At 41.9% G+C, this 26,633-nt stretch overlaps 2 protein-coding genes across 5 annotated transcripts in view; both read left to right on the top strand.

Annotated features, from left to right (window-relative positions):
- Positions 1-14,253, top strand: ATP5PB (ATP synthase peripheral stalk-membrane subunit b). The gene is made up of 7 exons (XM_081112084.1): positions 1-177; positions 453-489; positions 4,777-4,922; positions 8,026-8,189; positions 8,609-8,734; positions 12,679-12,858; positions 13,839-14,253. Exons 1-7 carry the CDS (start codon positions 138-140, stop codon positions 13,914-13,916), a joined length of 771 nt encoding a protein of 256 aa, XP_080968210.1. The 5' UTR covers positions 1-137; the 3' UTR covers positions 13,917-14,253.
- The window catches only part of LOC308533891 (transmembrane protein C1orf162), a 16,687-nt gene continuing 4,095 nt past the window's right edge, over positions 14,042-26,633 (top strand). Inside the window, exons 1-4 of one of the 4 annotated variants that reach the window (XM_081112087.1) lie at positions 14,196-14,828; positions 15,105-15,230; positions 25,463-25,540; positions 26,263-26,320. In XM_081112087.1, coding sequence (XP_080968213.1) covers positions 25,504-25,540; positions 26,263-26,320 — 95 coding nt within the window. In that variant the 5' untranslated portion in view covers positions 14,196-14,828; positions 15,105-15,230; positions 25,463-25,503. Of the gene's footprint in view, positions 14,829-15,104; positions 15,231-16,576; positions 16,929-22,803; positions 22,847-25,462; positions 25,541-26,262; positions 26,321-26,633 lie in introns of those variants that run through there. The other 3 variants (XM_081112085.1, XM_081112088.1, XM_081112086.1) reach the window with 3 other exon arrangements.

Here is a 26,633-nt window from a genome sequence, read left to right on the forward strand (position 1 = left end):
GGAGAGGAAGTTGAGGGAACGAGGGTTCGCGTTCTCTTCTCGCGAGACTTGCGGGCGACCATCTTGCTCGGACTCGGGTAGAATACTTCGTCCAGGTCACCCGGACGCCAGGACCGCCGAGCCTGACCTCGCTGACCATGCTGTCTCGGGTGGTGTTTTCTGCAGCCGCCGCAGCGGGTGAGAGGTGTAGGCCTGGGCGGGGCTACCAGAGTGACCGTAGAGAAGCGCGTCTAGGGTTACGCGGAGCGGGTGGGAGGACAGTGGTCGAAGAAACGCTAGCGAGCCTGGGGCCTGAGTGGGGGGTTCTTAGCGCCGCTGGGAAGGTGGGCGCGAGGTCTCGGGGGACAGGAGAGAGAGGTGAGTGGCCTTAGTGGTCGGGCCCCGCGGGGACCAAGGGAGGGGCGAACCAAATGTCACCTTGACCTTGCTGACCTGCGCTTGTGTGTTTGCAGCCCCCTCCCTGAAGAACGCCGCCCTCCTCGGTCCCGGGTAAGTGAGGGGCGTCATGCTCCCCTTCGCCCTTGCTTTTTGTCCTCGCCTTTCGCTTCTCTGTGACCTCTCAGCTTTGGGCCAGAAATTACCTTCTTTTAGGTGATTTTGGAACGCGTAAAGCTTCATTCAAACACTGGGGCTTCTGAGCTACCGTCGTCTTATCACATTATGGCAAAGATGCAGAGTTTTAGGCGATGTGTCCTAACGAAACTATAAACTGGTTTGCTGTCTCTAAGCCCCGCCCCTCTCCCTTGTGACCTTCAGGTAGACAGAGCTGCCACCTTGCGAATCAGAGTTCCTGTGATCGGAATTTTTGCATACCCAAGGACAAGTTTTTGCCTTGTGTTTAGTTAAATGTATTGGGGTGACATTAAGTTTCAAGTGCACCGTTCCGTAAGGCATCACCTGTAGATTGCATTGTGTGCTCATTGAGTCTCCTTCCCTCGCCGTGTATTTCACCCCCGTTACCCTCATCAGCCTTCCCTCAGCCCCTTTCTGGTCAGACTGTTGTCCGTGTCTGTGAGTTGATTTGTTTTTGTTTGTTAGTTTGTTGCTTTCTGTTTCATAGCCCACATATGAGTGAACAGGTTTTTTAAAGTAAAACAAAAATGAAGCGAGTTGTTTGCAGTCTGTCTCCCAGATTCCGACTTTTACTGCCAGGAGATAAGAGCCAGGGAAATGTATTGATTCAATAGGTATTTAGTTGCCACCCAGACAGCCAGAGATAGAAAATGAGCAAGGCTGAGGGCCTGCCTTTATGGAGCTGACAGTCCAGAGAGGAGGTAGCTGTAGAGCAGTGCTTTAGAGCAGCGATTTTCAGCCTGTGTGCCACAGGGATTTTAAAACATGCAACACCTGACTATTTAGTCATGGGCACTGACCTCTTTTCCCTTCGACTGTCAAATAAAAAAATGAAGACAGCCCACACAACAATGGCCATCAAGTGAATGTATCAAAATTATATCTTTTTGCGGGGGGGGGGGGGGGTCAGGTCGGCCATAAATATAATACATTTTTTGGTGTGCCGCAGAATTTTAATTAGTTATGTGTGCCATGAGATGAAAAGCTTGAAAATCACTGGTTTAGCATAAGAACTCCAAAGCTAGAAGAAAGAGGTACACCTGGCCTCTCCACTTACCAGCTGTGTCACCTCTGTTTCCTCATCTGCACAATGAAGATAATTGTGCATTATGGGTTATGAAAATTAAAAGAGTTAATCCCTGTGAAACTATAAAACTAGTGCCGGATACGTAGTATATGCTTAGTAAATATTAGCAGCTGTTAGGTTAATATTATTTCATAAAACATGTCCATTTGGGAGGGTGATTTCTGTTTTTAGCTGTAAATCTTGCAAAATGTGATAACTATTCTGTGGCTTGAAAAGGTGGCTTTAATCTCTCTGTAATTTTTGAGTATAAATAAAGCAAAGCTATAATTCCTTCCAACTTATCAGAGAAGAAAGATTCCACACAGACAAGTAAATAATTATAATACAGGTAATAAATAAAATACACAAGATTCATATATAAGATACAAGGAACATCCTCGATTTCTCTTTCACTTTCCATATCTAATGCATCAGCAAGGTCCTTCCACCAGATTGTACCTGGACTCTGACCCCTTCTCCCGCTACCACCCTAGGGTACGAACCTCCATCAACTTTCACAGGGGCTATTCTGGTAGCCTCTCAACTAGTTTCCTTGCATCTCTTCTTTCCCATTACGGCCCCTTCTCCCAGTAGGAATTATGTCCGTCTCCTCACCCCACCCCCCTGAACCCTCCAGAGCTCCCCATCCCACTTGAAATAAAATCCAAGCTTGCATCGCCAGAAGGCCCAAAATGAGCGGGTCCTATCATGCCTCTTTAGTCACTGTCCTTTTAGCTCATTCTGTGGCCATGTTGCCTTGCTGTTCCTTTTATAATTGTGGAGCTTATTTTTTGCCACGAATCTTTATACTTGCTCTTCTCTCTTTCCCCAGAGTCAGTGGCTCAGGTGTCCTCTGGCCTCCTACAAAACGCCTTGCTCCCACTCTGTTGCTCCCTGTCCCCTTATCTTGCTCCGTTTTTCCTCATAGAACCCGAAATAGCTACCTGAAAGCGTGCAGACCTATACACACACTCCCACAGCCTTACAACAGTGTTAAAAAGGCTGGGACTTGGTGTGCTTGTTGCTGTGCTTTCAGGGCCTGACATAAGTGGAAAGTCAGTGATGAATGTTTGTGGAATGAATAAGTGTTACCCCAAGATTGGAGAGGCCCTGATAAAGGATGTACTAGAGATGTCCCGAAGGCTGGTTGGATTTGGCAGTTATTAAGTGGAAGGCATAGCAGGCAGAAGGAGCAACATGAAGGGTGTGGTTTTGTTTTTTTTTTGTTGGTTTATGAGAGCTGTGAGTACTTCATGGCTAGAGGGTAGGAAAATGAAGAAAGGTGAGAGTCTAAAATTTGACAGATGCTTAATCATGTGCGCTATATTAAGTAGTTTGTTTTTCTGTAGGCTTTAAGTAAAATTTACATTTTAAAAATATTGGCAGTAGTGTGTCAGGGGCTAGGATTAAGGGGTATTTGACCAGAAGAAGAGAGACCAGGTTTTGGATTATTAAGTTCAGGCAAGAGATGAGGGCTTGAACTACAACAGCCAGTTCATGAGAGGATTTGTGTCAGCCTAAAGCCAATTCTCCAGTGCTGTGATTAAAATCAGCGGTTCTCAGCCTGGGCCGGTTCTCAGCCTGGGCCAGTGTGCCCTCCATGGGACATTTGGAGGGGGATGCTACACTAGATGCTTCTAGTGCAGTGGTTGGCAAACTGCGGCTCGCGAGGCACACGCGGCTCTTTGGCCCCTTGAGTGTGGCTCTTCCACAAAATACCGACTTCTACACATAGGCCATGAAGTTTCGCCCACACGTGGTATTTTGTGGAAGAGCCACACTCAAGGGGCCAAAGAGCCGTATGTACCCCGCGAGCCAGTTTGCCGACCAGGGTTCTAGTGTATACAGACCACAGGGATACTGCTAATCCCTTTACAGCGCACAGAACAGTCTTCTACAACCAAGTATTGTCAGTAGTCCAAACTGTCAGTAGTGCTAAGGTTGAGAAACCCTGATTTAAATGAAAGAATCTTGAGCATGATTCTCAGATTTCAAAAGTTGATGGGGTATTGAAACTAAAAGAAAATACTATAGAGTGTAAACTGTAATTCAGAAAGATAAAAATAATGTTAAAAAGACCAGCAGTGAACCAAAATCAAAGAAATAATATAAACTCTTACATTGCAAGGGGATAGAGGTACAGAGAATTGGGACAAAAACATACCGAGTATTTGAAGGAGACTACGCTTAACAGCAAATAGGAGAACGACTAGTGGATTTTATTTAATCTGAAACCTAACGAGACACCAGTTTGCTATAACTCCTAAAAATGGAATCTTAGGCTGCTACAGTACAAGAATAATTTTCAAATCCACTGTAGTACAATACAATAGTAGTACAATACAATAATGGCAATAGCAAGTTCAGAATATATATTTGTAGAAAGAATGATTTGGTCATGCTGTGTTAAGAGTATTATGTTCAGTTCTGTGTACCTAGTTTTTGTAAACAAAATCAGAGAGCTGCTTGTGGTGGACAGTCAGGATTGTGTGGGGAGTGAGATGTTTAACCCACATATACTAGTATGAGCATATCTTTCGTACAGAGAAAAATAAAATCAGAACCAATAAAAGGAGGTTTCAAGACATACATAGCAGTTCAATTCAAAGATGAACATAATTAGACCTACCTAACACTGAAACAAACCTGTTTCACGTAGTGTTGGTCAGCACCCCATCCCAGAGAATATTCAAAAAGGTCAAAGTTCTTGCCATCAGGGAGCTCATAACACAGTGGACATGTAATAGTTAACCACTGACATAGGACTTTAACATACGCCAAGTACCATTCTAAACGGGTTTAGGATTTGAACCCAGACAGTAGTCTGCCTTTGGTCTATGTTCTAATATATTTCCGTGCTGATAATAGATAACTGATGAGACTTACAGAAGGGATTCTAGTTTTGGATAGAAGATTACATACGACTTTATGTAAGTCATTTGCCTTGTCACACAGCTAATTATTAGTCCCTAACTTTCCTGTTCTTGGTCTATTCTCTCTGTTACGACCTTTCTGTTCTTGGTCCCCGTCTCTTTCTTGTTGCCTCAGTCCTTATCCCCATTCATTGTTTCTACTAACTTCATACACGGTGTTCTCTTTAAAGAATAGGCTTTAAATTTGTGTCATTGCTACCTTAGGGTTGTGCAAGCAACAAGGATCTTTCACACTGGGCAGCCAAGTCTTGCCCCTGTACCACCTCTTCCTGAATATGGAGGAAAAGTTCGTCTTGGACTGATCCCTGAGGAATTCTTCCAGTTTCTTTATCCTAAAACCGGTGTAACAGGTGAGCATTTGCCCATTTTGACAGTATGTTTGGATTGTGTGATTTATGTTAACCTAGGATTTGGGCGGCCTCTTACTTCTTCACATACACCACAAAAATCAAGCCAGCTGTTCTAAAAGTAATTGTGGAAGTGATTCAGTATAACAGTTTAGTCGCTCTAACTTGTCTTTGGAATAAATTTGTTTGGAATTTTAACTTGATTTTTAGCAATGTCTCCATTTGTTGATATACTAAATTTATTGAATGCCTGCTCTGTGCCAGGCACTAGTCTAGGCGTGCAGTGGTGTGCCATCACAGAACATACATTCTATTGTAGGATACACAATAAAGAAACAAGTAACTGTACAATATGCTATCTAATAGAAATAGCTGTGGATTAGAATAAAGCCAGGTAAGGCAGTAGAGTGTATTAAATTGTATATGTAAGCATGAAAACAAAGTGGGCTGTATTTATCAGCTTTTCCCCCTCTCAGAAAAGCATAAAATGTTGTGAAACATTACATTTTTATAATGCAACTAGAGGCCCAATGTATGGGTTCGTGCCTGGCTGCGTCCTTCAGCCTTTCCTGCACTCTCTCATATCCCAGGATCCCTCGGGGGCCCATCCAACATCCCCCAAGGGATGTAGCAGTGCACAAAGTGGCAGGCGGCCAGGGAGGAGCCCAGGCTGGTGCTCTGCTGCTCCACTGCGCCTGCTGCAGCCTCTAGGTAGCACTGACATGGAGGCGGGAGAGGCTCTCGGTCACCAGCCATGAGCCTGGCTTCTGGCTGAGCGGCACTCCCTCCCGCCGTGGAAGCGCACTGACCACCAGGGGACAGCTCCTGCGTTGAGCATCTGCCCCCTGGTGGTCAGTGTGCGTCATAGCGACTGGTTGTAACAGTTGCTTAGGCTTCTTTATATAGAAAGATATGTTTTCACTTAACGCTATTTAATTCTTACAACAGTCCCATGAAGACATTTTCATTACCCAAAAGAACTAGGAAACCAAGGATTTACCAAATTTATTCTCTCTTTAGTAACTGAGTTGTACTTAAATCCAGATTCTCCACTTAGGTTTAGTGTCCTTTCTGCTACATGCACTGCCTTGCTTGCTATCCTCATGTCCTGCTAGGATTGTGGAACATTGGAAACCAAGGTGTTTTTTTTTGAACCCTCCAGGGAGTGCCTAGATTAGCATTTTCCTAACTCAGTGGTCGGCAAACTGCGGCTCGCGAGCCACATGCGACTCTTTGGCCCCTTGAGTGTGGCTCTTCCACAAAATACCATGTGCGGGTGTGCACGTACAGTACGATTGAAACTTCATGGCCCACGCGCAAAAGTCGGTATTTTGTGGAAGAGCCACACTCAAGGGGCCAAAGAGCCGCATGTGGCTCGCAAGCCGCAGTTTGCCGACCACTGTCCTAACTGAAATTGCAAGAAACATTAGTGTCCACAGATCTCCATAGATGATGAAAATGTTACATGTGATAGACCTTTTTTGCAAATTCACATTTAAAATCTACATATAGAAGGCAAATTAAAAAACAAAACAAATCTTGAAACATTGTATGGGAAACTGGGTAAAATATTTTTGAAACTCTAGTTGACCATTGATGTGGGTTTGAACTGTAGGGGTTCATTTATATGTGGATATTTTTCAATAAATACTGTAAATAGCCGGTTTGGCTCAATGGATAGAGTGTCAGCCTTTGGACTGAAAGGTTCCAGGTTTGATTCCAGTCAAGGGCATGTACCTTGGTTGTGGGCACGTCCCCAGTGGGGGGTGTGCAGGAGGCAGCTGATCGATGTTTCTCTCTCATCGATGTTTCTAACTCTCTATCCCTCTCCCTTCTTCTCTGTAAAAAATCAATAAAATATATATTTTTAAAAAAACAAAAAATCTTTTTTAAAAAGGCCAATTTAAAATAAATAAATACTGTAAATGTATTTTTCTTATTTTCTTATGTCTCTAACTTTATTGTAAGAACAGCATATAATACATATAACATACAAAATATGTGTTAATTGACTGTTTATGATATTGGATAAGGCTTCCATTAACAGAAGGCTATTGGTAGTTAAATTTGGGGGGGGGTCAAAAGTTATGTGTGAGTTTTGGACTGGGGGGATGGTCAACACCCCTAACTTCACTGCTCCCCACCACATTGTTCAGAGGTCAGCAGTATTACCCCTTTATTCTCATAATATAGCCTAACGTCCTTTGGTGCTGGTGTTGCTCAAAAACACTAAAATGCTGCCATAAAGGTCTGCTTTGTCTGTTTAGCGTCCTGGGAGGCAAGAAAAGATAGCTATATTTGAAGCATTTGAAGATGCTACAGGAATTGAGAACCCCGATATCTAATTATTCCGCTTTTATGTATGTACTGCTTTACAGCTGTAGTTGTTTTTTATCTTCAGTGTCAGGTTCCTAGTCAATAAAAATAAGCAGCAGTAGATAAACTTTATCCTGACTAATGTTCCCATTCAGTAAGTTGTACATTCTGCTGAACAAATTTCTTCTGAAAGTTACCTGACATCTTTGTGGAATAGTTCCTGTTTGTTGAGCAGCTATGCTAGGCACATTATTTTTTAAAAATATATGTTTTTATTGATTTTATAGAGGGAGAGGAGAGGGAGAAAGAGATAGAAACATCAGTGAGAGAAACATCGGTTGGCTGCCTCCTGCACACCCCCCACTGGGAATCGAGCCCACAACGTGGGCATGTGCCCTGACCGGGAATCAAACCAGCGACCTCTTGGTGCGTGGGTCAACACTCAGCCATTGAGCCACACCAACTGGGCTGTGCTAGGCACTTTACATACATTATTTTTAATTTCATCAACCCTGTGAAGAAGGTACTGTTCCCATTTTACAGATGAGGAATCTAAGATAGAAATTACTTATATTCCCCAGTTTCTTGTAAGTTGTAGAGTCAGATTTCCTTGAGTTCAGATCCTTGTTCTCTCAACTCTACCATAATGCTTCTCAATCCAGTATTCTTCTTTGAATCCAATTATTTTAATCATTATTTGGCCTTCAACTAATTAAATGCAGAATTATCTTTCTATCTTCCCCTGTTAGATCTAGCATATCCATCATAAAATAACCTTTTCTTTTTTTAGGACCCTATGTGCTCGGAACTGGGCTTATCTTATATTTTCTATCCAAAGAAATATATGTGGTTACTCCAGACACCATCTCTGCTGTATCAACAATAGGGTTGCTTGTCTATGTCATTAAAAAATATGGTGCCTCTATTGGGGAATTTGCTGATAAACTCAATGAGGTAAGAACCATAAACCTTATTTCCCATTTGAGACCATAGTAGAAGCCATCAAGTGATGTTTTTGATATGAATGTATATATATCTGTATATACATATATATTCAATATAGTTAGAAATTAATCTAGTTATAAGTACAACTACAGGTGTTGATAGGTTACTAATTTGAGATCAGAAATCAAGATAAATTTTTGAAAATCTACCAAACTTTCTCCACATTTTCCATGGTTTTGTTCATTCAACAGATACTGTGTAGCTGTCATGGGCAATTCTTTTAAAGGATTTGTGCATTTCTCCCTATATGTGTGTATGTCTCTGTGTTTTTATAAATCAGGAATATAACTTTGCGGAAAAATAAAATGAATCTGTTTTATTACTCTTGGTGCTTTCACTGATCTTTGTTCTAAATATTGTAATTGCAGCAACAAATTGCCCAACTAGAAGAAGCGAAACAGGCTACCATGAAAGGCATCCAGGATGCAATTGAGCTGGAGAAGTCCCAGCAGGCACTGGTTCAAAAGCGCCATTACCTTTTTGATGTCCAGAGGGTAGGTTTCAGAACTTTCTAAGAAGAATAAAGTTACTCATTTGTATGCATTTTAAAAAAAAATTTAGACTCTCTTACATGAGGAATGGCTGGAAATTGAGCATATTTTATTTAGAAAAGAGAAGATTTAGGTGGGGGTTGGCAGTTAAGGCTGTTTAGACATTGAAGACCTATCACGTGCGTAAATGTTTAGTTATTACTCTAAAATTAGAAAGCTAAAATTATAAATCCACACAAAAGGAAAACAATCATTAAGTTATAGCTGATTAAAGAACGGAATTCACTGTCTAAGGCACTTCACGAGGAAACATGTTTGCTATAAGAAAATCTGAAACTTACATTCCAAATTTACAAGCAGATTCAGGTAGTAGTAGAACTTTTTACCATGGTCAGAGCAGAATTAGATTCTAAAATACTTAGTTTTTTAAACTGCTTTAGGAACATGTCCAAATATTTTGTTATTACTTTGAGTACCGTACTTTATGCCTAATATTTAAAGTGAGATGTCCTTATATTGAGGTTTTATGTTATAGAAATACCCATGAAATGAAAAATGACATGCTTAGGTAAAGTAAGTATCTGAATAGCAGGCTCTAGTCCAATATTTCTTTTTTCTTTTTTAAAAGCACTCTATCTAGTTTTTTTGTGTGTTTTTTTAATATATTTTTTTATTGATTTCAGAGAGGAAGGAAGAGGGGGAGAGAGATAGAAACATCAATGATGAGAGAGAATCATTGATTGGCTGCCTCCTGCACGCCCCCACTGGGGATCGAGCCCACAACCCAGGTATGTGCCCTTGGCCGGAATCAAACCTGGGACCCTTCAGTCCGTAGGCAGACGCTCCATCCACTGAGCCAAACAGGCCAGGGTGTCTAGTCCAATATTTCTTAGTGTGGTCTCAGTACCACACAAGCATCAGTCATTTGGTGCAGGTTTTTGGACCTATTCTAAGACCTGTGGCATCAGAACCTCTGCTAGAAGCTATCCAGATATCTATAGTTTAAAAACAGGATGCCTGAAGATTCTTAAGCATGTGAATGTTTTAAAACCTCTTTCCATGCACAATTAGGTTACAACCAGAGAATACTTTCTGCCTCATGCATAATCGAGTTCTTCCTCTATGGAGACACCAGTCAAGACAGGTTCTGGGATTACAGCAGAGAACAAAACAAAGTCTGCCTTCGTGGAATCTACTTTCTAGCCAAGGGTTGAGAAAAGGACAGAAAAAAAATTGATCAGACATGAGTGTCGATTGGTAATAAGTGCTATGTAGAGCAATAAACTAATGTTAAAGGGAAAGAGAGTTTAGAAGGAGAAGTTACTATTTTAATAGGCAGTCAGAAAGGCCTCTAATGTGATTTTTGAGCAGAAACTGGAAGAAGTGATGGTGCAGCTATGTGGATTTCTGGAGAAATAGTATTCCAGGCAGAGGGAAGAACATTTGTAATGTCATCCCTAAACCTGGAAGCTTGCTCAGTATAGTCAAGGAAAGTAAGGAGGCCAATGTAACTGAAGTAGATTGGGTGAGGAGGAGAATTTTAAAAAGGCAAGGTGGAGTGTGGCCAGGGGCTAGATCAGGGGTGGGCAAACTTTTTGACTCGAGGGCCACAATGGGTTCTTAAACTGGACCGGAGGGCCGGAACAAAAGCATGGATGGAGTGTTTGTGTGAACTAATATAAATTCAAAGTAAACATCATTACATAAAAGGGTACGGTCTTATTTTTTCTTTTTTTTTTTTTTTAGTTTTATTCATTTCAAACGGGCTGGATCCGGCCCGCGGGCCGTAGTTTGCCCACGGCTGGGCTAGATCATATAAAGTCTTATCGACTTCTGGAAAAACTTTTCCCTGTACTCTGAAGGAGAGAGAAAGTCATTAAAGCTTTTCAGCAAAGGAGTGATATGATCTCACGTTTTGAAGGATCACTCTGATTATCCTGTTGCAGATAGCCTTTGGTCTTGTATGCATTGATTTGAAATGCCAATGAGTTGGTGAAGTAGAGTTGTTAGGGTCATTGGATATATGAGTCTGGAATCGATGGGGATAATTCCAAGCTGCAGATTTTGGAGTCATGAGCTTACAGGTGGCAATTAAATCCATAATTTTGGAACACAAGGGGAAAAAACAGGTAAAAAAAAAAAAAAAAGTACTGCTTCAATTTGTAGTCCCTCTACTTATGGTCAAGTAATAAAGGGCCTAAGAATTTACCATAGGATTTAGCAACATGGAGGTTCTTGGTGACCTTGGTAAGGGCTACTTTAGTGAAGCGATTGGAGTGGGTTGAAGAAAACAATGGAAGAAAAGAAAATGGAGTCAGTATAGACAACTGAAAATTGTCAGAGTTTTACTGTAATGGTGGGCAAAGAAATTAATAGCTAGGAGGGGAGGATGTAGGAATCGAGAGATTAAAAAAAAGTATCATTACATATGAGCACCTGATAGAAGTTAGGAAAAAAATTAATGCAAGAAAGGGGAGGGGAGAGTTTGCTGGAGTGATGTCCGTCAGTAGCCAGAGGGCTTGGGATAGAATGCACACGTGGAGGGGTTGGCTTCAAGAGCATAGATAGTTCAGCCATAGCTACAGAAAGGAAGGCAACGCATGTGAGTATAGATTCAGGTAGGTTGTTTTATGTGGTGGTAGAAGCTTGTGGAAATTCTTTTATTCCTCTTTCTCAGTGAAATAAGAAGGAAGTTCATTTGCTGTGAGTTGGAAATAGAGAAGAAGATACGAGAGATATGAAGGGAAAGAGGATCAGGAGAGGGAATGGGCTAATGAACCGTAACCAGGAGTATTAAGGGCCTCCGTGAGATTAACATGCCAAGCCTTCACATTTGACAGGCTGACTGTAAGGAATCTCATCACACACGAGGAGATGACAATGTCCCTGTCACCATTATTAAATTGATAATGTTCTGGAGGCGTGAGTAGATATTATTAGAGAAGAGAAAGAAGCGAGAGGTATAAAAATTCAAAAAGGCAAAGTTAATCTTATAGATTACCTGATTATATTCCTAGAAGACCTAAGAGAAGCAACATAACTCTTAAAACAAGAAGTAAATTCAGCAAAGTGTCTGGATACAAAATTAATATCAAACAAAATCAGTAGACTTCTATATGCAAATAGCAATCCATCAGAAAATATACTGGAGGAAGATAAACCATTTAGGAAAAGATGCCTAGGAGTAAACTTCACTAGAAATGTATAATCTTTTTTCTTTGTGAAGTGCTTGTGAGGTATGAGGCTCTGAGATTGGAAGGCTCAATATTATAAAGACATCAATTCTACTTTAATCTCTAAATTTTAACACATTCCTTCTTAGAAAGAAAATACTAAGAGATAGAGGTGGGATGTTGGGACTTGGACAAATTGATAAATAGAAAATTAAAAATTTTAACAGGGATATTCTGAAAAATTGAAATTATGAGGAACAATCCTGCCAAATATTAAAATTATAAAATTAGAATGAACTTGAAATAGTATGGTCTGGTATATGAGTAGAAACTCAGGTGATAGGGTTTAGAGATAGACCTAAACACATACGGCAGTTTACATCAATGGCATTTTCATCTTAGTGGAGGAAGGACAAATGGGTACCTTTGTCAGTAGTATAAAGTTGGTTTCCTACCTTCTGCCTCATGCTAAAATAAATTTCAAGTGAATTAAAGATCTTATTAAATGAAACTATAAAAGTAGAAAGGAGAGTATGAAAAGAAATACAGTACCCTTGGAGTTCATAGGGCCTTTCTAATAAAGATAACAAAATCCAGAAACTTACCTGTGGTACAGTGTTAACTAGATTCATTGTAGTAATCTTGTCACAGTATATACAAATATAGAATCATTGTATGCATGAAATTAACAGAGAGGTCAATTACACTCAAAAAAGACAATTTGGAAACTAAAAGTTGAAGTGCAGTTTTCATCATTCCTTCATTTTGCTTCAGAATAACATTGCTATGGCCTTGGAGGTTACTTACCGGGAACGGCTGCATAGAGTATACAAGGAGGTCAAGAATCGCCTGGACTATCATATCTCTGTGCAGAATATGATGCGTCGGAAGGAACAAGAGCACATGGTGCAATGGGTGGAGAAGCATGTGGTACAGAGCATCTCTGCACAGCAGGTACATGGTGTTTGAAGCTTCTGGACTTGGAGTGGTATCTCTGACAGGTGTCCGCTGGTGGCCCAGCCAGGATCAGAACAGCCGGCCAGGAGTTTTTAGAGACAATCTCTGGTTGGTTTTTCTGAATTGTGGAACCTAGAAAATGCTGCACAGCTACCTGGGTGACTTCCTCCTCCAGAGTTTGGTTAAAGGCCTCTTATCTCAGGTCAGAACAATAGAAAGATTGTTCAGAACAGTGGTTGTTGCAGACTGTGATCAAGTTCATCATTTGGGAAACATTAACCAACACATTTAATTTCTCTCTAAAACATAGAGACTGGACAAGGTTATTTCTGAGCCCCTTCCATTTCCTAATTTAATGATTTTCATTCCATTTCCTCTTTCCCAACACCTGATTATTGGTCTTGAACAGGAATTTTTTCTATTTACCTAAACTTGATTTCCTTTTTAAAAATTATGTTCTTTATTTACTTACGACATGATTTCTTCTTTCCCAGATATATAGTGTTATATTAATGAATTGTTTTTTTAATAAACTATCTTTTATGTAAAAAACATATACTTATTTTAAAAAGTTGGAAAATGTAAAAAAGTGCAGAAAATAAAAGAACAGTTATTTTCATTCTTAATAATTTTGTATTGCTAATCTTAGTTTGCTCTCTTTCAAGCAGCTAGTAGCTGTACAGCTCACACCGATGGCATGTGTGGTTACAGGCGTAACTGGCTTCAAACTTTACATAGATTTCACTTATAAAAGCTGAGCCAGGGGATTTTAACTAATCCCTGGATTTTCTTAAAATAAATTGTTTCTTCCCCGTGTAAATAAGTAAATAATTCCTAATAGTTTATTATATTTAAAGTCAGTAATACAACTAAAGATTGTGTAAGAATCTCAAGGTTTTGTAGGAGATAAGAATTGCATGTTTATATCCTTCCGTGATTTGGAAAGATCTAACCAGATTTCTCTTTTCTTATCACAGGAAAAGGAGACAATTGCCAAGTGCATTTCAGATCTAAAGCTGCTTGCAAAGAAGGCTCAAGCACAGCCAGTTATGTAAATGCATCTGTCCAGCCTGAGACAGCTAGAAACATTTGAGTGACGGACTGGAAACTAGGCTGTGACAAAAGCTTTCTGTATCGCCATCTGCTGGAGTTACAGTTTACCCCACTTAAAATGAAAAGCGTGAGTTTCATCTAGTGAGAGAATTAAAACAATCTATTGGCCAGTGAGATGTTTATTGTCCTTCTTGCTCTGATTTTGAGTTGTTCTATGATCACTTTTGAATAAGCAGTTTCCTCTTAATACAATTTGGTACCTGACTAAAGACTACCAAGTTATAATTTAAATTTGTAATTAATGCTATCATCTTACAATAAAGTGACAGTTGAAACAAGGTTTTTTCAAATTGTGTAATCTTCTGAAATACTATTTCAACATTTGCCATATGGGTAAAAATTAAAGATGTCATTGAAATGATAATCTTGTTTATAAGACCATTATTATTGGTAAGCTGTTTCTGGCTGACAGGTTATGGACAATTTAAAGGTTCTTAAAATAACGAAAGGGAATATTGTACATCAAGTCATTCCATTTACTTTGTTATAATTTTAGTAATATATCAATGGAAAATATTATGGACTCAATGTGTCATAAAATTGCTCTTAAGAATCCAGCAGATAGCCTTAGCAGGTTTGGCTCAGTGGATAAAGCGTTGGCCTGTGGACCAAAGGATCCCGGGTTCAATTCCGGTCAAGGGCACGTACCCGTTGGTTGCAGACTTCTCCCGGGCCCGGGCCCTGGTTAGGGTTCATGCAGGAGACAACCAATCAATGTGTTTCTCTTACATTGCTGTTTCTCTCTGTCTTTCCCTCTCCCTGAAAATCGATGGAAAAATACCCTCGGGTGAGGATTAACAAACAAACAAAAAAAGAATCCAGCAGATAAATCAGAAAGTTCTGCCCTTCCATAGGTTTGTCTGCATTTAATTCTTTCATGTTTACATAAAGTTTTACTTGTACACAATGGGCAACTTACATAATAGGAAATATTTGAAAATATGTATCATATGAGTAATTGCTATTTTCTTGACTTCTTATGATTTTAACTTACGTAAAATTGTTTGGATTAATATTTATTGATGGCTAATATACTCATTTACTCTAGAAATCAGATTGATATGAGGGATTAGAATCGATGCTGTTGGTGAGCTGGTTAAAGCAGTCTCTTATCTTTGTTTCTAATGCAGGATCTTGAAGTTCACAGAACAGGCAGTTAAGAAGGGAAGATGGATATAAAGTGGGAGAGGGTAGGAAAGTGTGGAAATCACAAGTATACACTGAAACCGTCAGTTTTATTACCTCTGACCTTGATGGTAAGATTGTCCTACAAAACCCCAGGCCCTTCATCACACAGACGTAGTCCAAAGGTTGGAGAAGCTGAAGGATGATCCAGGGAAAGATTGGGAAGTTGCAGGCCCGGCTGCAATGAACTGGTGAACCAACAGATGACAACATGTATGGGCTACAAAACAGACACCTCACATCCGCCCTCTCAGCTTGCTCAAGAATCTCTTGCGGTTCACTCTTACTAGAATATTCAAGAAAGAGAATTTTAGAAAGTATAGTTCAGTCTAACCAAATCGACATGTTATGAACCACTACAACTATCGTGTCAAATGTTAACCTGAATGAGTAAAACTTAAAGCAAAAATTCTAGTCCTAAGAAGTCAATGAAAGCATTTAGTGAAACATGGAGAACAGAAAAGCAACAGGTTGGAAAAGAAATGTCTAGGCTGGCATTGAAATTAAGTTAGGATTGGAATCCAGCGAGGTGGCACAGCAGCTGATTGTAGAGAAGCCACTGGAGGAGAGTAACATTTTTTCAACTCAATAAGTTAAGAGTGAAACATAAATAGGAATTATATTTGAGTGCCTAAATTCTATGCTTAGAAGTTAGGTTTTGTTCTGAGAACAGGGAAGCCAATGAAAAAAGTCTCCAGCAGAGAAATGATGACTAGATTCTTGTTTCAGAACAATCAGTACCAACTAGAGGGCGGTTTGGAAAGAGGATGTTGGCTCATTCTAACTAAAGGACATTGAAGACCTTAACTATAGGCCTTAGCAGTGTGGACGGAAAGAAAGGAATTAGTGAGAAATACTAGAGGCAACATTAGTAGGACTTGAGCAGGGAGACTGACTATGGGAGAAGGAATGAATTAAGTTGAGTCACCGTTTACTTGCTTGAGAGAAGAAAAGGAGGCACTGTTTACTGTGATTTGGAATATAGGAGGACGTCTGTTTCAGAAAAGAAAATAGGGCTAAGTATAGAGCCACGAAAGAACGTGTGTTAGAGGAAATGCAGAGAAAGGGGATTCTGCAAAAGAGGGAGTCATTGGAGGAAAACCAGGAGAGGGTAGGGCCATGAAGTCAACGGACTGGAGAGTTTCACACAGGAAGAGCCAGTTTCTCCAGGAGGTTAAGAGGATTGAAAGTGCCCAGAGCCCAGCCGCCGGCGTTGCTCAGTGGTTAAGCATCGACCTATGAACCTGGAGATTGCAGTTTGATTCTGGTCAGGGCACGTGCTGGGTTGCAGGCTAGATTCCCAGTGTGGGCGTGCAGGAGGCAGCCAATCAATGATTCTTTCTCATCATTGATGTTTCAGTCTCTCTCCCTTCCTCTCTGAAATCATTGCCCACGGAGGTAATAGCTTGGAGTCTTTGGTGGCCCTCCTTAGAGTAGCTTTGGTTGAATGGCAGGGACAGAAGATAGGTGATAGTGGTGGAGGATTAGAAGGCAGTGGGGAAATAGATCTATGTAGCATAATTTCCAGAGCACTACTCACCCCAGTAGACGGTAACTAGAGGGAGCCACAGGTGGGCTCAGAGGAATGTTGGAAGCTGAGACAGGCTGGAACAAATAATAGCTGTGAAGAAAAGGCCATAGAAGGAAAGACGAAAAGATTGCAGAGGGATGATAGAAGTCAAGTCCCTGAGTGGGAAGCGATACTCAGGTGACAAGTGGAGGAATTGGCCTTCAACAGAAGGTGGACTTTTTCCACTGAAACTAGCAAGGTAAGGGTGGACCTTGAAAGAATGAAGCTTTTTAGTGAGGAAACTCATTCAGCAGTGATTTAGGAAAAGCCCACAGTGTCAGGCACTGCTCAGAACTAGGGTTAGTAGGACAAGTATAGTTTGTGTCCACTGACTTTACAGTGTAGACAGTGAACAATATGTGTTCCTAATGTTAAAGCTGGGGCGGGGGTGGGGGAGGTGTGAAAGGAGCTCCGTAAGTGAATTTACTGTGGTGTAGGAGATCGGAAAGGCTGCCTGAGGGATCATCCCCGTTTCTCATGTGGAATCTGCAGCACTAAAGGATCCACTAACTGGCCCTCACCAGTCCTACCTCTTGCCTGAGCCCAAATGTGATATTGTTACTCCTCTTCAGCAGTCTCTCCATTGCCTTTAAGGTCAAGTTTGTTTAGGCTCCTCCCTCACGTAGTCTTGCCCTCCAGCCTTTCTTTCCTCTCCCATTCCCCATCCCCATCCCACCCTCATACCCCACAGCATCCATGTTGGGGGAATATTTGCATTTCCCTGAATGTGACAAAGCATGCCTTTGCTCAGGCTGTTCCTCTGCCTAGAATGCGCTTCCTCCTAGAAAATGTGACTCCTCTTTCAAGATGCAGTTCAAACATCATCTCCACAATGCTTTTCTTAACACCCACTCTCCCTCCTCACTGGGTAACCTGAGCCCTTTCTCTTTGCGATTCCACTTCACACTGTAGAGATGCCCAACATTGCATCTAAAGCACTCATTACGCTTACGTACTCCAGAACATAGCACTGTGTTTGGGTTGTAGTAGGTGCTCAGTAAATGTCTGATTAATTCATGAATCCTCTAAATACTGAGTTGCTGCTGTCTCCTCTTCTGGCTCCTCTTCCTCCTCCTGCCCTTTGGTGACATCTTTGATCACAATCATTGATGTTATCTTCCTCTCCTAAATGCCTCTCAGATAAATTTATATCGCTTCATCGCTCTACTGCTGGTCCAAGCTATTATTATCCCTCAACTGGGTCATGGCAGTAACCTCTCAGCTGGGCTTTCCTATCTGTTCTGACTGCTTTCCAATCTGCTCTCCTTTTTTTTCAGGGGTTCTTTCAGACAGCAGGTTTGATTGTGTCACCCTTGTTCAAATGCCTTTAGTATAGATAAACCCGCTTCTCTTAAAATGAAGACAGAAGCTCTGAGGGAACTGGCTCGGCCTCCCTCTTCAGCTTCATCCCCTCCAGCTCCACATCTCACAGCCTGCATTATGCTTGAAAACCTACCCTCACATACGTTTGTTTGTTGTTTGCTTGGACTTCCTATCCACCTTTTTGATACAGGGCTTTTGAATTTTAGGCTCCTCCCTCACGTAGGGAACATTCAGTTCCCTGTGATCTTTTCCCCCCACCCCACCCAGCTCTTGGTCTAGTGTAACTCCAACTCACACCTCAGATTTGGCTTGTGTTTCTCCAGGAAGCCGGCCATGGTTCCTTGTGTCACAGGCATACACAGCTGGAGGGGCCTTCACAGCCCATGGGATTGCTACCATTCCTCTGGTCACAGCCTCCTAGTCTGAGAGTTCCATGAAGGCAGGAAAGGCCGTTTTCTTACCACGATATCCTCAGAACTTAGGCTCATACATGGCACAAAATAATTGTTTCACTGCGGAGTGGATGAAAAAATGAATTCTCGCCCTAGCCGGTTTGGCTCAGTGGATAGAGCGTCGGCCTGCGGACTCAAGGGTCCCAGGTTCGATTCCGGTCAAGGGCATGTACCTTGGTTGCGGGCACATCCCCAGTGGGGAGTGTGCAGGAGGCAGCTGGTCGATGTTTCTCTCTCATCGATGTTTCTAACTCTCTATCCCTCTCCCTTCCTCTCTGTAAAAAATCAATACAATACATTTTTAAAAAAAAATGAATTCTCTCAGCCACTGAGATTCAAAAACTTGGCGTAGTCATTGACTCATCCTGCTGTTTCATTCCCGGATCCATGTCCCAAGTCTTATAACTTCCCATCTTATAGCAGGTTTCCAGTGGGTTCTGCTCGTGCCTTTATTAGGTACCTAAAATACTGCTCAACTCTCCTGGCTTATTTCCTCCTCTCTTCCTCGTCCCACACTTTATCCTGTGTGATGTGGTAGAACCTTCCTTAAAGGCCATGTTTGTTATATCCCAATTCAAAAACGGTTCATGGTTCCTTATTAACACTTAACATTTCTTGCTTGGATTGGAAGACCTCCACAATCTGGCTGAAGTCCATCTTTGGAACTGTTTTTTACTTCCCACCTATTACAGATGCCCCACTTTTAACCCATACTGATATCTCAGAAATCCATCACTGGGCCCGAGGCAGTCCTCACACTGTTTCTCGCTCCTCCCTCCATTCAAACCCCACCTGTGCCCCAGGCCCAGCCCCAAGTGTGGGCATATAGCCTAGCGCCCGTGGTCGGCAAACTGCGGTTCACAAGCCACATGGGGCTCTTTGGCCCCTTGAGTGTGGCTCTTCCACAAAACACCACTTGCGGGCTCGCACGTACAGTGCAATTGAAACTTTGTGGCCCATGCGCAGAAGTCGGTTTTCGGCCTGGGAAAGTCTATTTTGAAGAAGTACTGTTGATATTTGGCTCTGTTGACTAATGAGTTTGCCGACCACTGGCCCTAGCCTGACTCCCAGCTCTGTTAGCTCCTCCCTCATTGAGTTGCCCTGCCCTTTGGCCTCCCAGGCCTCGCTGCCTGGCCACATCTGTCCTGTCCTATGGTTCTCACCCTACTTGCCTGCTCCTTGCACAGGCCTTCCGATCACCCATGCTCTCTAAAGACATCCTCTCATTTACTCGCAAGCATGGCATTCTGCTGCTTCACCCATTTAGCACATCTTCCAATCAGATGGTAGCTCCATGAGGAACTTCTCTGCCTTGCTCTCAGAATGACCCACCACACCCAGCCCTCTGTACGACCCATCATAATTACTTACTGAGTATATTTTTTAAAATTAAATCTTTATTCAGATTATTACATTTGTTCCTCTTCCCCCCTCCCCATAACTCCCCTCCTCCCAGTTCCCACCCCACCCTCCGCCCTCACTCCCCACCCACTGTCCTCATCCATAGGTGCACGATTTTTGTCCAGTCTCTTCCCGCATCTCCCACACCCCTTTCCCCCCCAAGAATAGTCAGTCCATTCCCTTTCTATGTCCCTGATTCTATTATAATCACCAGTTCATTCTGTTCATCAGATTATTTATTCACTTGATTTTTAGATTCACTTGTTGGTAGATGTGTATTTGTTGTTCATAATTTGTATCTTTACCTTTTTCTTCTTCTTCCTCCTCTTAAAGGATACCTTTCAGCATTTCATATAATACTGGTTTGGTGGTGATGAACTCCTTTAGCTTTTCCTTATCTGTGAAGCTCTTTATCTGACCTTCAATTCTGAATGGTAGCTTTGCTGGATAAAGTAATCTTGGTTGTAGGTTCTTGGTATTCATCGCTTTGAATATTTCTTGCCACTCCCTTCTGGCCTGCAAAGTTTCTGTTGAGAAATCAGCTGACAGTCGTATGGGTATTCCCTTGTAGGTAACTGACTTTCTTTCTCTTGCTGCTTTTAAGATTCTCTCTCTGGCTGAAACCGGTTTGGCTCAGTGGATAGAGCGTCGGCCTGCGGACTGAGAGGTCCCAGGTTCGATTCCGGTCAAGGGCATGTACCTGGGTTGCGGGCACATCCCCAGTAGGAGATGTGCAGGAGGCAGCTGATCAATGTTTCTCTCTCATTGATGTTTCTGACTCTCTGTCTCTCTCCCTTCCTCTCTGTAGAAATTCAATAAAATATATTTAAAAAAAAAAAAAGATTCTCTGTCTTTTGCTCTTGGCATTTTAATTATGATGTGTCTTGGTGTGGTCCTCTTTGGATTCCTTTTGTTTGGGGTTCTCTGTGCTTCCTGGACTTGTAAGTCTATTTCTTTGACCAGGTAGGGGAAGTTTTCTGTCATTATTTCTTCAAATAGGTTTTCAATATCTTGCTCTCTCTCTTCTTCTGGCACCCCTATAATTCGGATATTGGTACACCTGAAGCTGTCCCAGAGGCTCCTTACACTATCTTCGTATTTTTGGATTCTTTTTTCATTTTGCTTTTCCGGTTGGGTGTTTTTTGCTTCTTCGCATTTCAAATCTTTGACTTGATTCTTGCGATCCTCTGGTCTGCTGTTGGGAGTCTGAATAATATTCTTTATTTCAGTCAGTGTATGCTTAATTTCTAGTTGGTCCTTTATCACAACATCGAGGGTCTCACTAGATTTCTTGAGGATCCCACTACATTTATCGGCGGTTTCTAGAAAGTTTTTGAAAAACCTTGAAAGTGTGGTTTTGAACTCTATATCCACTAGTTTGCTTTCCTCCATTTCTGTCATTTGTGTCCTGTTTCTTTGTCTCGGCATTTTTTATGCTTCCCTGTGTTGATAAAGTGGTTTTCTGTGCTAAGTGTCCTCTAGTGGCCCAATTACCTGAGGTGGACACTCTTGGTGCACTCCCTTGTGGTCTTTGTGCACAGTCTTGTTGTAGTTAAGCCTTGATTGTTGTAGGTATCACTGGGAGGATTTGACCTCCAGGCCAATTGGCTATGAGAATCAGCTGTGTCTACGGTGGGAGAACTTCTGTGCTGAAGACACCCTTCTGGGGCAAGACTTGCTTCAGTGGGGCTTTAGTGCTCACTGAGTCTGCCCCCTGAGTGTGTCCCTTATGAATCTGCGGAATTATAATTGGATGGTCCCACTCTGACCACTGGGTACACTGGCTCTTGGATCTAAGGAGGTGCTAATCTAGCCTCTGCTTGAGGCTACCCCGCAGAAGCCAGCTGTAAAGCAATGCAAGTTGCCCTGGGGCCTTGGGCAGCTGCAGTTTATTAAGTAATTTTCAGATTATAAAGGGCCGGGCCTTTCATATGCAAAAGCCTCCATGCACGGCTTGGGTGGGGCAGAGCCCCAGGGGATCAACTGGGCAGGCTAAGCGAGCAGTATGGCTGCTCTCAGTCCTATCCTCAGGGGCCTCGGCAATCGCTGTGTGTGCCTGCAAGAGAAAGCTGCCCTCGAGTTCCTAAGGATGCCATACAGTCCCGTTTCTCCCGTATGAGCCTGGGTCCCCAGAGACTCGCCCGGAACTGGAGCTCAGAGCCGGAGACTCCCTCCCGATTGAAAAAGGCAATCATGACCTCAGCCGCCAGCCCTCTCTGCATGCACCTTCGCACCTTTGTATTTTACTTCCGCACCGCACCTCCTCTGAGTCTCAGTATGCTTTTCTCTTTCCTTCTAGTTGTAGAATTTCCACTCAGCCAGCCTTCCTGTGGTTCTGGATGATGTTCGTTCCGTCTTTTAGTTGTATTTTTGAAGTGGTTGTGCGAGGCAGCAATCTCCGGTGTTTACCTATGCCACCATCTTGGTTTCTCCTCTGAGTATATTTATTGATGCTGTTTTATGAATGGATGTTTATAAATGATTTGCCTTCTCTTTGAAGGGCTCTCCATGCTCTTAAAACACACAGTCTGCACAGGGGGTACTTAACTCTAACATGATAGTTCAGTTTCTTTTATTGGTTAGATTAGAATAAATGACACAGTGAGATGCTTGCTGACAGTGGTCATGTCATACTGCTGTGACCCCCATAATATCTGCCATGTGATTGCTCCACGTGTCCTTAATTAGAAATAAACTTGTCTTATCCCTTGTGCTCTGACATTCATGTGTCCAAAGATACAAAAGAAGTTTTCTGCTTATGGGATAAAAAATACAGTGTTGGCCTCAAAGAGGAAGTCTGTCCTCAGGTTTAGTTGATTTGCAAGACCAAACTTGACAGTGGCAGTCATTATTTCGTCATTTCTGAAAAAATAGGAGTAGCCACGGAAGCAAAAGTTCAGTTTTCGACGGGGCATTTCGTGACTGGACTTTTCCTTTCAAGGTAAATGCTTTTATTCCAAGTTTTTATTTTACACAAAATAATTGCTCACCAAAGAAAAATGTCCTCTCATTGTTAATGGTTTCTATCATTTCTTTTTCTTTCCAACTTTATTTGGTGGGGGAAGGGTTATATTTGAATGTCTGCATTGAGTTGGTTAATTTAATGGCAATCTGGAAGATTCTGGTGCCTGACAAAATGTGAAAAGGTATGTATGGCATTGTTTCTGTTTTCATTCATGCTTCTGTGAGTATGTGAGTGTTTTTAAAGGGACATGTGTTTGTTTCTTTTCTCAACCTGGATCTGTAAGTGGCTGTGGCCCAGTGGTTTTGTGTGATGTTTGGTCTTTCAGGGTCGGATGGCCCATCTTTTTGTCCAGGTGGCTGTGGTAACATTTCTTTGGGGCAGTTGCAGATTCAGAGCCACTGATGTAAAGGTTAAGATTGTACAGAAACTTGCCATGCTCTTCTCTTCCTTTCCCAGGGGTAAGGTCTAGTGTAAGTTCATAGGATTAGTTCATACTCTGTTTACTTAGCATAAACATGTATTTCAATATATTTAAAATGCTATCTAAATATTTTATCGTGCTTGACAAAGAGCATCATTGACCTTTAATGAAAACAGGAACAAAAAAAATGCTAGGAAGGTAGTTTCCACTGCTGATTCTGCTGTTTGTGGAAAGCGTCCGGTTCTCCCAGCTCCGAGTTCTCTCACCCAGTTTCCCTGTGGCCTTTCTCACTGTTCTACATGCATGATCTAAAAACATCTGGTCGGATTGTGAGGTACTTGGTAGAATGTTACTGTTGCTACTTGTCCCTGGCAGTGAGGTCCTGCTTCCAACCCTCCCCCATGCCCCAGACCTTGGAAATCGATTCACTTTTGAGAGCTGAACAAATAACTAGTGGCATTTGTTGTCTAAATTACCTTAAAACACAATAGATATACCAAAGCCAAAAATACTTAGCATGGGTTTACTTAAATATGAAATAAAATTGTGGCCTCCAAGAACTGTTTTATTAGAAAATAATAACATGTAAATAATAAACAGGGAACTGGTTAAACAAGCTATAATACACAGCTGTAACAGAACTATCACAATGAAAAATACTTAGAGAAAGTTTGTAGTGGCATGGGAGAATGTCTATGATAAAAAGCTTAGTTTGTGGGTGTTTTTTTAAAGGATATATGAAGAAATATCTCAACTAGCCTTTTAAAACATGCATGGCAAACACTCTGATCTCACTTACAGTGGGAACTTTAAAAGTCAAACTCATAGACACAGAGAACAGATGCCAGAGACAGAAGGGGGTGTGGGGAAAATTGGTGAAGATGGTCAAAGGTACAGACTTCCAGTTATAAGATAAATAAGATCTGGGAACAGCATGGTGATTATTTTAAATAATAAAAGACTAATATACAAATCGACCAAATGGTGGAACGACCGGTTGCTATGATGCCCACTGACCACTAGTGGGCAGACACAATGTAGGAGCCAGGCTGGTGAGCGCAGCAGTGGTGGCAGGAGCCTCTCCTGCCTCCATGGCAGTGCTAAGGATGTCCGGGGAACGGGCCAAAGCCCTCAGTCGGATATCCCCAAGGGGCTCCCGGACTGTGAGGGGGCATAGACCAGGCTGAGGGACCAACCCTCCTCCCCCACCCCGAGTGCACAGACCTTGTGCACCAGACCTCTAGTAGTTAATACTGTATTGCACATTTTAAAATTGCTAAGAGAGTAGATCTTAAACATTTTTTATCATAAAAAAAAGTGTAACTGTGAGATGATGGATGTTAACTAAACTCATTGTAATCATTTTGTAATATATATGTATATCAAATCATTAATTGGTATACCTTAAACTAATACAATGATATTTCAATTATATCTCAATAAAACTGGAAAAAAGTGAAAAACTATATTTAGAATTTATGGAAATACGAAACAAAGGAAATACCCTAAAATATTAAACTATGGGTAGTAAGAGTTTAGATGACTTCTGCTTTTTGGTGCTTTATACTTTTTGGTACAAATACATAAAAAATAGAGGGAAAATAAAGAAAGCTTGATATATAACAAATAGAACCATAGCCTAGGTGAGAATGTTTTCACTCGAAAAGACAATATGTGAACAGAAGTGTCTGATAGAACCTAGAGGAAGGACCTCCAGCAACAAAAATTTGTAAAAGTTCACTCAATACTGCATGGGAGAGGGAGGCAGATGCATCAGACCTACATGATACTCAGTTCAAAATATCCTTTCATCTCCCATCCTACTTCAATTCAATGCTTACCAAGCAAAATTATGGTTTTTATTGGCTTTCTTACATGTTCTGATACAGTGCTGCTCGTTATACCAACATGCTCCTTATTTCAGTTTATACATCAGTCTCCTCTGAGTTGGTTGGTGGAAGTTCTTGTGTAACCAGTCAATTCTAGGTGCCCTGATTAGATCAAATTCCTGGACCTGCAAAGCTGAGGACGGACTGCGGAGCTGTGGCAACCACAGTACATAAAGTCTGTGACCACTGACCTCACTAGAACACTCGTCACTACCTGCCTCTCCTTGATACTGCTCCTATGTCGAGGTCCCGGTTGACCCGTCCACTGCCTCTCCTTTCCAGGCTCTCTCAGAGGTTCCTTCTTTATTTCGGGGGAAGACAGAATGGGAGGAAGTCAATCCAAAAACGATCCCAACACTGGTAAGTTCAGGACAGAAACCGTTACCTGCCTCACTGCCTGGTTAAGTGAACTGGAATAATTGGAAGGTGCGCTTGGAGGGCTGTAATGGGACAACGTTTCTGAGGTTGGAAGGATCAGAATTCACCATGATGCAGTCATACCGGGGAGAGAGAGACGGGGAACCGGAGAGAACTGTCTGATCCTCTAGATTTGAGCACAGGGTGTCTCTCTGCTTGGGATTAGACCAGCTGGGTAGTTTGTGGGAATCTAGTTGACTTCCCTCACTACCCAACCCATTTGTGGTGTAGGGATTGGGAAAACTCACCGTGGCTGCCTTTGGCTTCACTGCAAACAAATGAAAAAAACAAAAAAAAACAAAAGGCAGTGGGTGCCAAGGTCAGATTTCCAAGGACCTTGGGAAACACTAGTTCTAGGATTCTCTGCTTAAATCTGGGAAACACAGGCGGTGTTTTTGTTTATCAAAGGGAACTATGGGTTTATCTAAAGGACATACGCTGGGCTTTTCTTTCATTTGTGTAGCTGATGGTTTTTTAAGTTCCAGTTCTAATTTCCATGTTAAAGTACTCAGGACCTAAGGCAGGATGTTCTCTCCATTTGCGGGGTTGTAGCCCCTGTCATTAATCTCCACGGGTTACTTGGGTAGGGCGGGGCACCTGGGGGCATGTAAGCCTAGGTGAGGATCAGTGGCAGATACATTAACCCCCTTCATATTCTCTCATAGACAAAGGAGTCCACACCACAACAGCTCCAAGAATTACCCCTGCACCCTGCCCTTCCGAGTAAGTGAACATTCTCCCACCCACTTCCTCTTATACTACAGGGCGCTTGATTTTGTGTTGACAGCTTTGCATTATGGGCTTGGGACTGGACATCTGAGGAGAAGGGGCCAGAGACAATAGAAAAACTAAACCCATTTTTTATCCTCTTACCTAGGGACCTCTCCAAGCCTCAAGAGATCCGTGAATCCTTTAAGTTTATAAATAAAATTTGTTATGTGGGGCCACCTATGAACGTTTTTTAAAATTACAGTTGACATAGCATATTCTGTTAGTTTTAGGTGTACAACATAATGATTTGACATGTGTATAACTT

Source organism: Myotis nattereri (assembly GCF_964212035.1).
Source record: "Myotis nattereri genome assembly, chromosome: 18".
Classification (NCBI taxonomy): Eukaryota; Metazoa; Chordata; class Mammalia; order Chiroptera; family Vespertilionidae; genus Myotis; species Myotis nattereri.

Coding starts and splice junctions, on each gene's coding strand:
- ATP5PB (XM_081112084.1), top strand. CDS start 138: ATGCTGTCTCGGGTGGTGTTTTCTGCAGCCGCCGCAGCGG. Junction 178..452: donor TTCTGCAGCCGCCGCAGCGG/GTGAGAGGTGTA, acceptor GTGTGTTTGCAG/CCCCCTCCCTGAAGAACGCC. Junction 490..4,776: donor GCCGCCCTCCTCGGTCCCGG/GTAAGTGAGGGG, acceptor TTGCTACCTTAG/GGTTGTGCAAGCAACAAGGA.